Genomic DNA, 13,244 nt, shown 5'->3' on the forward strand with positions numbered 1-13,244 from the left:
AGTATCGATGATGATTTGTTACTGGAACACCTCATAGACCTCAGCATTGATGATGATGGGTTACTGGAACACCTCATAGACCTCAGTATCGATGATGATGGGTTACTGGAACACCTCATAGACCTCAGTATTGATGATGATGGGTCACTGGAACACCTCATAGACCTCAGCATTGATGATGATGGGTTACTGGAACACCTCATAGACCTCAGTATTGATGATAATGGGTTACTGGAACACCTCATAGACCTCAGTATCGATGATGATTTGTTACTGGAACACCTCATAGACCTCAGCATTGATGATGATGGGTTACTGGAACACCTCATAGACCTCAGTATCGATGATAATGGGTTACTGGAACACCTCATAGACCTCAGTATCGATGATGATTTGTTACTGGAACACCTCATAGACCTCAGCATTGATGATGATGGGTTACTGGAACACCTCATAGACCTCAGTATCGATGATGATTTGTTACTGGAACACCTCATAGACCTCAGCATTGATGATGATGGGTTACTGGAACACCTCATAGACCTCAGTATCGATGATGATGGGTTACTGGAACACCTCATAGACCTCAGTATTGATGATGATGGGTCACTGGAACACCTCATAGACCTCAGCATTGATGATGATGGGTTACTGGAACACCTCATAGACCTCAGTATCGATGATGATTTGTTACTGGAACACCTCATAGACCTCAGCATTGATGATGATGGGTTACTGGAACACCTCATAGACCTCAGTATCGATGATGATGGGTTACTGGAACACTTCATGGATGTGACTCTATTCACGGATATGCAGCAGTGTTGACAACTTGGTCACTTGTTACCCCCAGACAAGGGGAAAGTGTTGCAGTAATACTATTAACTCTCATATTGTGGAAGGTGAACTGAGCTGAGTGATGAGATGGCTGGTCGTGGGCGGGCACATTAAATTGCCAGCAATTATGTCTCCAGTAATGTCTCCAGTAATGAACTTGCTTATTTTATTGCAGGAGTGAAAGGTGACTGAATATTATTTTGCACACATCAACAATCTTGTAGCAATTTTGCGACAGCACTTTATTGCAAGTGTACTGCAAACTAGATTGGTGTTTCATGTCTGAAACATGGTTTTTGGCTCTGAGTTAGGCTCCCTTCCTGATGAGCGCTTGTGACGTAAATACGGAGATTAATGACATCATGTTCCCGTCAGGCTGTGCAGGACTCCACCACAAAGGATCACAACTATAGTCTGAGACACTACCATGCATCTTGAAAGACGCAGCTTGCAACATGTCAGACTGAATGCTTAAGGCAATTGTAGCTTGTTGAGCAGACCAATCAGGGTGATGGAACAGAACAGTTGAAATGTAATCAAACTGTCTCATCCAGTAATTTCCTTCTGCAGTCAAGAACAGCGCCAAAATGGGAAGCTTTGAAAAAATTGCTAATCTCGCTTAATTCTATATTTGTTCAGATGTAGACTGATTTCTCTTCAGGTAATCATTAATTATCCCCTGCAGCATGGTTTGCAAGGGGTAATACAATGGACTGTCCGTGCGTCTGTGCGTGCATCTATCTTTTCTGGAGCAGATCTTTAAAACCGTTCACTAGTTCTTCATAAACCTTGACACCTTCATAAATCTGGTGGTACTAGTGCCTTTTGGCAGTTTTGGATTTCTGAATAAAATATTTTGTGTGTTTCCATGGCAACAAGTTTTACTGAAACTGGTGACAGTAATCTTTTTCAGAGCAGGGGCCATTTGCACAAAATGATCTTAGAGCTACAATTATTGGAAGTACTTTAGATTGCGATCTTAGGCTTCGGCTACAATCGCCATCCACTTGCACAAAGCGATTGTAGGCTAAGATCATTGCAAGTTACAATCCAAACTTACAATTGGTCAGAACCAATTGTAAGGAGCTAAGATCATTGTGGTCAGTAGCAAAATGGCGTTCAAGTTGGTGTCAGTGTCACGCAAATAATTAGCTTTACTTTTGGGGATTACTTTTATATTGGATAAAACTGTATGATTCACCTCGATACTTCAACAACACGGAGAATGCAACATCGATTTAACGTCTGAAATATCGTTATTTGAGGTTGTGAACAACATCATTATCGAGTCGATACCATAAAGTACAATTCTCACCCAATTCAGTGTTGGAAAAAGTATGAAAACTATACCTTTTTGATAAACAAGGAAAGGATAGTATCGAAAGGTGTCTGCATGCGATTAGCAGTGATCATGACCTTTTCAATAACTCAAGGGCAGCTAGTCTTAGTGTTTGCACAAGATGGGAGTGGTTTCACTTTGCATATTATGCCGTTGCTGTAAAATCTGCCATGCACAAATACAATGCATCTTCTGTTGTGACAGAACAGATCTCCACGATTCTTTTCGGTTAATGATTTTGTGATAGTTTATCATTTGAAATAATCTACAGTTGGATAACGTTCAAAATTATGTATTTTTCTACTTGTAAAAATTGAATCTGACGAGAGACAAGAGTTTTAATCTATGCATTTTAAATATAATACAAGTATTCTTCAAACGGGAAAAATACACTTGCTGGGGTATGTTCAATTTGCATAAAATGTTTTTTAACAAAACAAAAAAATAATTATCAACAAAATAGCATAAAGTAATTAATATACTGTGGATACATATTTAACAACACATACAACACACACGAAATAATAACGTTTTCATATTTCCCTGTCATGAATTTTCCACAACACTCCCACAGTCATGTCAAACTTTCATATCTTTACAAATCTAATGCTTGTGGGATATATTTGGGATTTTACTCCAAATAACAGCGGCCAGATGCCAAACTATGTTCAACTGACAGCCACTGACAAATCCTGGTACATTTAGGTGTTATATAATAAGGAAATTTGATTTATGTGTTATCTTTTAATTTCATGATTATTAGGTCAATAACTCAAGACCCAATTTGTTAATGTGTTTGTTTGTGTTTCAGTATTTGCATAAGACATTTAAATTCTGTGGTTGTTTACTTCTTAAAAAAAATTGAATGTAGAAAAATTAGAGAATAACCCCTGAGGTACGAGTGATTATACATGTTACCTTCCACGTTATCGCTTCCTCCTTCAATGTTATCATTTTCTTCAAAGATATGTGGGTTGGGTTTTTTTTTTTTTTTTTTTTTTTTGGGTTTGTTTTTTTGTTTGTTTTCATGAAAAATCTGCAAGGTGCGATTAAGGAAGGAATGTCATTTATGTGCAGTAACCAGTTCCACGTTTTATTTGGGCTGCATTCTTTGCACACTTGAAGACAACTGTAGACAGGAGTCGAGTTTAAGAAAGTTCTACCTCCAACGTAGAAGGGTTCGATCTTAGTTAAGACTGCAATCTTAAGTCCATGCTGTCTTAAGATCGTCTTTGTGCAAGTGGATTAGGGCAGTTGTATGCTGATTGAAAAAGTTGATTGTAGGGGCCTAAGACTGACTGTAACTAAGATTGATCTGTGCAAGCAGACCCAGGACTCTAAAACCGTTCAGGGTTTCTTCACCAAATTTTGTACATAGTCATGTCTACTGGTAAACTTGTGGTAGTTTTCGAATTCTAAACAGGTTTGGCTCCAACTGAAAATGAAGGTGTTGCTCTTTTTCAGAGCAGAACTTAAAAAATTTTCATTATTTCTTCACCGTGCTTAGATAAGTCTAGTGGTATACTATGCTTTTTGGTAGTTAGGGCTGAATAAAATGTTTTTTGTGTTTCCATTTTAACTATATTTGAAATTGGTGGTATTGCTCTTCTGGAGCAGAACATTTAGACCGTTCACTATTCACCAAGTCAACAAACTTGGTTCAAAGGTATGTCTATTGGTGAATGGTTGTCTTTTTGTAGTTTTGGAATTCTGAATAAAACAGTTTTTGTTTTTCAATGGCAACAAGTTTGACTTCAACTGAATTTGGTGGTAGTGCTTCTTTCTGCAGCAGAACTTAAAAACCTTTCACTACTCTCCTTCTGCTTTGGTACATACATGCCGAAACATTTGCAGGGGATATTGAGGACTCCGTCTTCTTGCTCTTTTCATGTTTTTCTCCAGTTTTGTCAATCATTTATGTAGAATGTATACATACCATGATTGTTATGACTGATCAGTTCAATCTTTGTTCCCACCAAGAATACTTTCTAGCTTGGAAACATAATTTCAACTGCATAAAAGGTCCAAGTTGCAATGTGGAAGGCTTTAATTGTGAAACAACTTGTTCTTAAATTGCTGTTGTTTCTTTAGTTCAGATTTCCATTTTAGAGAAATAAATGATTTGCTTCAACCATGTCAGTCTGTAAGTCTGCAGGTGTTGCCAGGTATGGGTGAAGCAGAAGTGCTTGAAGCAGTCATACAATCACTGCAAGAGCCAGACGCCCTAGGGTACCAAGCCCCCTCCACAGTGTGCTGACATCCCATTGCTGGTGTTGTAGAGCATACCCAGATTTCCTGTCTACTTTCTTTCTGCAGAGTCAGCTTCTTTCTTCAAAGTCTGTTAAATTAAAATCAGGTTTACTTTTTACCAAGTGCTCACTGTTCTGTTGTTCTATTTCTTTTTGCCTTTGTGTTCATTATGCTAAGTCTTGTTTACTTTCATCCATTTCTCTTTAGTCTTGTTGTATTTCTGCTGAGTTACTAGTATTCCTTTACTTTTTTCGGTTACAGAATCTTTCACTCCCCATTTCCTCAGAAAACTGATTCAATTTGTTGTTGACTGACAAGTATGAAAACAGTGCATTGTATATTTGCTTTCATTTAAGTGAATGATATCACTAACACATGTCAGCAACACAATATCACAAACAGAAAACATGCATGGCCACATCACAATACCAAGAAATGTTTGTATCCATCAATCTGTAGGCCCAGATAAACATGTCTGAACAGATTCTTAAATCTGTTTTTATCCAAAGCACAATATGAACAATTACTTAGAGAGGTATCCCTGATTTTTTTCAATGCAACTGTTGAAATCCCTTTCCCATCTGATGTTTATGTGTCTGTTATGTAAGACAAGTATGTGGAAAGTGATAACAGATCCTTTCACCATTGTGTTGTTACTAGTTCCTCAACTGAAGAGTCTCTGGCCCTTAATGGAACAGTTTATTTTTGTTTCTTGAAGTCGAAAAGGGTGGTATATGTGCACCGTTCTCATACTCGTAATTGACAGTTGGTTTTAAGACATATCTTCTGTTGTTTTATTCTGTATATTTAAGTGGACCGCTATTAACCAGTCTGTTGCAGACCCATGAAGGTCCCGGGGGTAGAATAGGCCTTCAGCAACCCATTCTTGCCATAAAAGGCAACTATGGTTGTCGTAAGAGGCAACTAACGGGATCAGGTTGTCAGACCCGCTGACTTGGTTGACTTGTCATCAGTTCCCAATTGCGCAGATCGATGCTCATGTTGTTGGTCACTGGATTGTCTGGTCCAGACTCAATTATTAACAGACTGCCGCCATATGGCAGGAATATTGCTGAGTGTGGTGTAAAACGAAACTCCCTCGCACTCATGATCTGTTGTAACTATATTCTTATGTTTTCGCTATCATATTGTCTTCTCTCCCTGGAAGTACAGAACTAATGACACTGACATGGTTCTTCCTATCCATGTTTGTTTCTGAGGTTCGAGAGATTTTGCTATGGCGACCCTGACAGCTTGCTTCATAAATCTAGAAATAAACTTTATTCAGTGACTTTTGTTCCAGATGTAAGGAAATTTGGTACATGTGGTGTCAGTGGTTGGGTTTAACCAAATTTGATTTGACCTTTGCTGCTCTTGTCTCTTGTGACATAAGTTGAAAGATTAAAAAAAATTAATGATATTTGGTATGTGTTCCTTTAAGGTATTTTCAATATGAACCTGTACTTGCCATTTTTGTCAAATTTGCAATTTGACGTTTACTCCTACATCCAAAAGGGGTTGACACCGTCTCCTGAAAACCCCAGATTATCTTGTCATCCCAGCAGATATATTGGTAAAACTGTTTGTGTTCAGCAAGTTGTGCTCCAAGTGTAGTGTAAGGTTCTTAGATGTCTCTTCTGTCAGACAGAAGAAGCTCAGCTGTAGCTTTCAGTCTTACTGATTTAGCTTTAGGCTCGTGTCCCATTTTCCTGACCACACATTATATGTAACGTAGTCACACACACTAACCGCAGTCTAGTAGTTTGTGTTAATCTGAATAAATAGAACTGTCAATTTATCAAGCCACACACATGCATATATATTTTACATTACACATACATTCACAGGTCCTAGATTTGTCTTGCTCTGGTACTTTTTTGGTTGAGTCCGCGGTGGCTGAGCGGGTTAGGCGGCTGACTTTGTGTGCTGGCGTTTAGGTGTCTGACTCTGAGGGTACAGGTTCAAATCCTGGATGGACTCAAGCAAAAAGTAACAGAATTTGTAGTTTACTAAGAAAGTGTTACATTTGTCCACTTTCTAAATGGCAATGTGTAATCATTGCTTTCGGCCCTGGGAGCCGTACCTATTTATGCTTATCAGAGGAGTACACAAAGTACGCAGTCTAGACTACCAGTTGTCCGACTTACGTTTTGTGTTAGGCAGCTGACTTTGTGTGCTAGTGATTAGGTGATTGACTCTGGGAGTATGGGTTCGAATCCTGGATGAGACTCCACCAGAAAAAGACTAGAATTTGTACTTTACTGAAATGTAATCCCAAATATGGCAGTGTTAGACATGAGATGTTCCCCACTGACAGACCAAGATCTGGGATTATGTTGATACAGAATACTATAAGTCAGGACTGGGCTATTTCAGCTTGATATTCAATTCAGTGTGTGATACCAACTCTGCATGTCTGACACTACTAATGCAGCTGCAGGTTTTGTAAGTATTAAGATAGGAATGTCCTTCACTCTGTTTTATGGATTCCTATTTAGAGTGTGGTCAGGATGTGTGGTCAGGATGTGAAGAACTACACACGATCTTCAACTCAAGAGACTCTTCGGCCTGTGATTCTTAGTCTCATTGGTATTATGTAATTTACAAGCTCATTGGATTCCTTTTGCATATTTTATCTACAAAGTGTAAACACTCAGCATCAGTTGCAGAACTTCTGCCATTGATATTGATATCTCAAAGAAATATTGTAAGTATGGAAAACAAATGCAATGATTCCCCTGTAAATGTGAAAATAAGTATCAGTGCAAGATTGTGAACTGTTGGATGTGTGTGACAGTGGTAGATTATGGGTTTGAATCCATGGTTTGCATCAAAAGTGATGCATTGGGAACATTTACAGTCTCTATGTAGGCCAGTGGTAGATAGAGATCCTCAGCTGGATGTCTTTTATAGTCAAGTGTATGAACATTAGAGTGTATAGGAGTCTAGAGCTCCTTTGTGTCTATTCCCTGATGTCTCCTGTGTCCGGATGCTGACTGTCTGCGACCTGTGTCACTGAAGGGGTAACTGGAGTACAAACACACAGTGCAGTTTGTTCCTTCCATAATGTCCAGGTTTCTTCCTGCTGTTGTCATACTGTTGGAATAACCTGGGAGGGTGACAGTTAAAATCTGCCTTGAAGACTGATTAGGAGTCACTACACAATGTAGACACCTGCTTGATTTGCAGGGCAGTGACAAGTGTTCACAAATTAGACTGCCTGACTGGGACTGTTTCGGAAGTGTTTCGCACACTGTCTGCAGCAAGACTGTCAACGTACAATTAATGAGCTGCTCAGAGGACGGGTGTTATATAAGGAAACAGGATGTTGTCCACAAGGAAAGATGCTGGCAGTGCAGCAGGTAAGTATTCTGCAGATCCAATACCTTTCCTTTTGGGCTAGATTGTGCTAAAAATGTCAGGAAATCCAGTTTGAGAATGCTGAAGTAATGTGTAGCAGTACTATGACTTGCCATGAACTAAGATGGGTCATGGTACTGTAGGTTGCATGAAATAATGTGACTCATAGTATTGTGGGTTTCCTGAAATAATGTGAGTCCAGTACTGTCAATTGCTTGAAATAATGTGGGTCACAGTACTGTGGATTGCCTGGATTAATGTGAGTCACAGTACTGTGGGTTGCCTGGAATAATGTGTCACAGTACTGTGGGTTGCTTGAAGTAATGTGAGCCACAGTACTGTGGGTTTCCTGGAATAATATGTCACAGAACTGTGGGTTGCCTGGAATAATGTGCCACAGTACTGTGGGTTGCCTGGATTAATGTGAGTCACAGTACTGTGGATTGCCTGGAATAATGTGTCACAGTACTGTGGGTTGCCTGGAATAATGTGAGTCACAGTACTGTGGATTGCCTGGAATAATGTGTCACAGTACTGTGGGTTGCCTGGAATAATGTGTCACAGTACTGAGGGTTGCCTGGAATAATGTGCCACAGTACTGTGGGTTGCCTGGATTAATGTGAGTCACAGTACTGTGGATTGCCTGGAATAATGTGTCACAGTACTGTGGGTTGCCTGGAATAATGTGAGTCACAGTACTGTGGATTGCCTGGAATAATGTGTCACAGTACTGTGGGTTGCCTGGAATAATGTGTCACAGTACTGAGGGTTGCCTGGAATAATGTGAGTCACAGTACTGTGGATTGCCTGGATTAATGTGAGTCACAGTACTGTGGGTTGCCTGGAATAATGTGTCACAGTACTGAGGGTTGCCTGGAACAATGTGTCACAGTACTGTGGGTTGCCTGGAATAATGTGTCACAGTACTGAGGGTTGCCTGGAATAATGTGAGTCACAGTACTGTGGATTGCCTGGATTAATGTGAGTCACAGTACTGTGGATGTCTGGATTAATGTGAGTCACAGTACTGTGGGTTGCCTGGAATAATGTGTCACAGTACTGTGGGTTGCTTGAAATGTGTGTGACATTGTGATTATTGGTATCTCCAGAAACAAAGTAGATAATACAGGCATGAGTTACTGTAAGCTGTTGGAAGAAACTGGGAGTCTGATGCCAGGTACATGTGGAGCTGTTAAGAGGAGGTGGTGCATGTCCATAAGGCTTAATACCCCTCAGTTTGTCAGTACCTCTGCAGTTTCACATGTTATACTTGGGATTACACTTTCTTGGTAAAATACAGATTCTAGTACTTTTTGGGGTTGAGTCCCATCCGGGATTCGAACCAACTCCCTCTGAGTCAGGTACCTAATCGCCAGCACACAAAGTCAGCAGCATAACTCGTTCAGCCTCTGTGACTTTGCACAGCCTCCTACATTTATTTTTTTCTACGGATATAATTTCTCAGTTTGATTCACAATTAAACAGCACCATGGCACTGTTAGAAATGTCTACATTCCCACATGGAATGTCGTGTGTCTAGTCAGCTTCATCTAGATGTACTGATCAAAATTTACGTTGGTAGTAGAAATGTGATGTTCATATTGCCCCAGGTGGTTTACGTTAATCACTCATGTAATTAGAATAATTCAAAGAAGATATTTAATCCTATTGTAAACTGTCATTAAACTGTTTGTCATCTGTGTTTTTGTAACGTGTGCCTTGACGTAGGGTCACAGACATGTCAATACATAGAGGATACTAAACTCGATTCCGTGAAATACCATTTTTATTAAACGAGTTAATGATTTGGTATCAAACGAGCGAAAGCGAGTTTGATACTAAATCTTTAGCGAGTTTGATAAAAATGGTATTTCATGGAAGCAAGTTTAGTATTCTGTTTATTACTCGCCAACATAAATTGACAGAAACTGCCGTGAAATTGCCTATAGTGTGAGGACACTCAGCTTTCAAGTCAAGCAAGGTCTAGTAAAATCGCGACATCAACATTAGCATTGTGACGTCACAACTTTGAACCATTTTGACGTCATACGTCAAGCGGTATTACACTAGTGTAATATTGAAGTGAAAATATTGCACTGCAGCATCTTCAACGGGCGAGTAATAAAGCATCGGCCTTGTACTTAAACTAGAATAATCTAGGGCGAAAGTGTGCTTATTACACTACACATGGCCAACTGTATTTCTGTTACTATGAATTGATATAGTGAGATTTATATTAGCTGATTTCTGGTGGCAGTTGACAAAGAGTATCAAGAGTTTACGGTTCCGCATTTGGAAATGAAAGGTTAATTTGGGGTGCTGATATGAGGCCAGTGATGTGGTTAGTCTGGGGATTGAGTTACCTGTCAGGCTGTACCAGCTGTAGCATGCTGCTTGTCTGCACTCCTCCTTCTCCTCCGAACTGGGAGTTATTAGCTTCCATCAGCACATTGTCTGGGGCCGGACACAGTTTGCTACTCACACAGGGGAATATATAGCAGTCATGGTTTTTACAATAATGCAGTATAGAAGTGAAACTAGTTATTGACAGTTTCTTGTAATGGAAGACACGATGTGAACATGAAATTCAGGGGATGCTGGACCATTTTAGATGGGTTTGCAAATTTTTCAGACCCCAGAAAATGGATAATTTGAAGAAACATGCATGACTATGACGCTGTTTTGGAATATATATTTTTGAATTTCTTGACAGTGGCATGTAAAATAGACAGTTGTGTTCTGTAAAATATACTCTGACATTTAACAAGTTCATGTCATCCTGTGAAAGAAAAAGGTTTAAATAGCTTGAGGACATGAAGCTATTAACTTTTCCATTTCTGTTGATGAGATAGACATGTTACTTGCCAAGCTAGAATATATATTCTGTATGATACGATCAGTTTTATTGATATTTGTGGAGACTGTTGATGGGTTTTGTCTGCAAAGCTAGTGCATGTATCATGTGGTGTATGCAACGTTGTACATTGTATAGTGGAAGACATCACAATCGTCCTTGATGATGTGCACTAACTATCAGGACATTTACCTGTGTTGCCAGTTTACATGCAATGTTTAAAAAAACCTATCTGAGTTAGCAAATGAAACTCCACACACAGACAGTTTGATGGTACTGAGATTAGGAGTCACCTCGGTAAGTAGCATGTGTGAGTGGGGGCACAGTAGTTCAGGTGCTGCACCTCCCATCTCTCAAGTTGTGTCCTGTTCCTGGGTTCTTGTGGTCACATGTACACCACTGATGAACTCACCAACTCCCAGTATATGTGGTGCATTACTGAAGTAATTGTTGAGAGGGATGTAACACATTATCAAACCAAAGGACTATTGTTGAAAACCTGACTGCTGAGATATACAGTGACTGTGCAATGTTGTACACTGATGCTGTGAAAACAAGCACAGAAAGGAGATAAATGCTGTTTAAGGAGGATAAGTGATTGTTGTGGCTACATGAGAAACTCAACTGAAACACAGAGTTTGTCTCTCACGTACAGTTTGTCTCTCATGCCATATCTGTCTCATGCACAGTTTATCTCTCATGCCATGTCTCTCTCATGCACAGTTTGTTTCAGACAGAGAAAGTATGTTTCACACATACAGTTTGTCTCACACACACAGAGTATGTTTCACACACATTTTGTCTCAGAGCAAGAGAGAGATTTGAGAGACAGAGAGACAGATAGAGAGAGTATGTTTCACACACAGAGTTTGTCTCACACACAGTATGTTTCACATACAGAATATGTTTCTCACATGGAGTTTGTCTCATACACACACAAAGTCTCTCATACACAGATCTATTTCTTAGCAAAATGCCCCTCTAACACTTTGATACTTTTTTGTTTTGTGTTTGTCTCTCATGGAAATAATGCCTTGACAGCAGCTCTCAAGTCTTTTGGAGATTCAATCAAATGTCTGATAGAGCAAATGTCAGTGCTATCTCAAGATAAGAGCAGTGTCCATGGTCTTTGTCCCTACTCATATGAGATGCATGTTGGCATCTGAAAGCTTACATGCCATTCAAAACACACCTTTGGTACCTTTTGGTATGGACATACAGTAACAAATTATCAAAAATGCAAATTGAATTTATAAACTTGAAAAATAACACAATGAAACTCCCCCTGCAAAATCCAACAGTTCACTAATTTCACCCCAGCTGTGGCGGAAAATGGTTTCAACAGCTGTGCTACGCTGCGCACATAGTGCATGTGCAGTAAGTAGGTTCACACAACTTGAAGCTTGATGCCTGGATTATAAGGTCACGAGTAGGATTAGTCTAATCTTGTTTGTTTACTCAAACATGTAATTAATCTACTCACTAAATAAAAAGTACAAGTTGATTGTGACAGGCATCCTATACGCTTAACAGGCTATACCCCATGAACAAACAGCCCCGAGTGTATAGGTACATGAACCAGCCAGTGAAAGTCTTTGTTACACTTAACAGGCTATACCCCATGAACAAACAGCCCCGAGTGTATAGGTACATGAACCAGCCAGTGAAAGTCTTTGTTACACTTAACAGGTTATACCCCATAAACAAACAGCCCCGAGTGTATAGGTACATGAACCAGCCAATGAAAGTCTTTGTTACACTTAACAGGCTATACCCTACAAACAAACAGCCCTGAGTGTACAGGTACATGAACCAGTCAATGAAAGTCTTTGTTACACTGAACAGGCTATACCCTACAAACAAACAGCCCTGAGTGTATAGGTACATGAACCAGCCAATGAAAGTCTTTGTTACACTTAACAGGCTATACCCCATAAACAAACAGCCCTGAGTGTATAGGTACATGAACCAGCCAATGAAAGTCTTTGTTACACTTAACAGGCTATACCCTACAAACAAACAGCCCTGAGTGTATAGGTACATGAACCAGCCAATGAAAGTCTTTGTTACACTTAACAGGCTATACCCCATAAACAAACAGCCCTGAGTGTATAGGTACATGAACCAGCCAATGAAAGTCTTTGTTACACTGAACAGGCTATACCCCATAAACAAACAGCCCTGAGTGTATAGGTACATGAACCAGCCAATGAAAGTCTTTGTTACACTGAACAGGCTATACCCCATAAACAAACAGCCCTGAGTGTATAGGTACATGAACCAGCCAGTGAAAGCCTTGTTACACTTAACAGGCTATACCCTACAAACAAACAGCCCCGAGTGTATAGGTACATGAACCAGCCAGTGAAAGTCTTTGTTACACTTAACAGGCTATACCCCATAAACAAACAGCCCTGAGTGTATAGGTACATGAACCAGCCAATGAAAGTCTTTGTTACACTTAACAGGCTATACCCCATGAACAAACAGCCCTGAGTGTATAGGTACATGAACCAGCCAATGAAAGTCTTTGTTACACTTAACAGGCTATACCCCATAAACAAACAGCCCTGAGTGTATAGGTACATGAACCAGCCAATGAAA

At 39.8% G+C, this 13,244-nt stretch overlaps 1 protein-coding gene across 7 annotated transcripts in view; it reads left to right on the forward strand.

Moving 5' to 3' along the window:
- LOC137299051 (MAGUK p55 subfamily member 7-like) overlaps positions 1–13,244 on the forward strand; it is a 147,854-nt gene that overhangs the window by 72,819 nt on the left and 61,791 nt on the right. For 2 of the 7 annotated variants that reach the window (XM_067831532.1, XM_067831530.1), the window contains exon 2: positions 7,616–7,788. The exons of the other annotated variants lie outside the window; for them this stretch is intronic. In XM_067831532.1, coding sequence (XP_067687633.1) covers positions 7,752–7,788 — 37 coding nt within the window. In that variant the 5' untranslated portion in view covers positions 7,616–7,751. The remainder of the gene's footprint in view (positions 1–7,615; positions 7,789–13,244) is intronic. 7 annotated transcript variants of the gene reach the window in all.

This window comes from Haliotis asinina, chromosome 10 (assembly GCF_037392515.1).
Source record: "Haliotis asinina isolate JCU_RB_2024 chromosome 10, JCU_Hal_asi_v2, whole genome shotgun sequence".
Taxonomy (NCBI): domain Eukaryota; kingdom Metazoa; phylum Mollusca; class Gastropoda; order Lepetellida; family Haliotidae; genus Haliotis; species Haliotis asinina.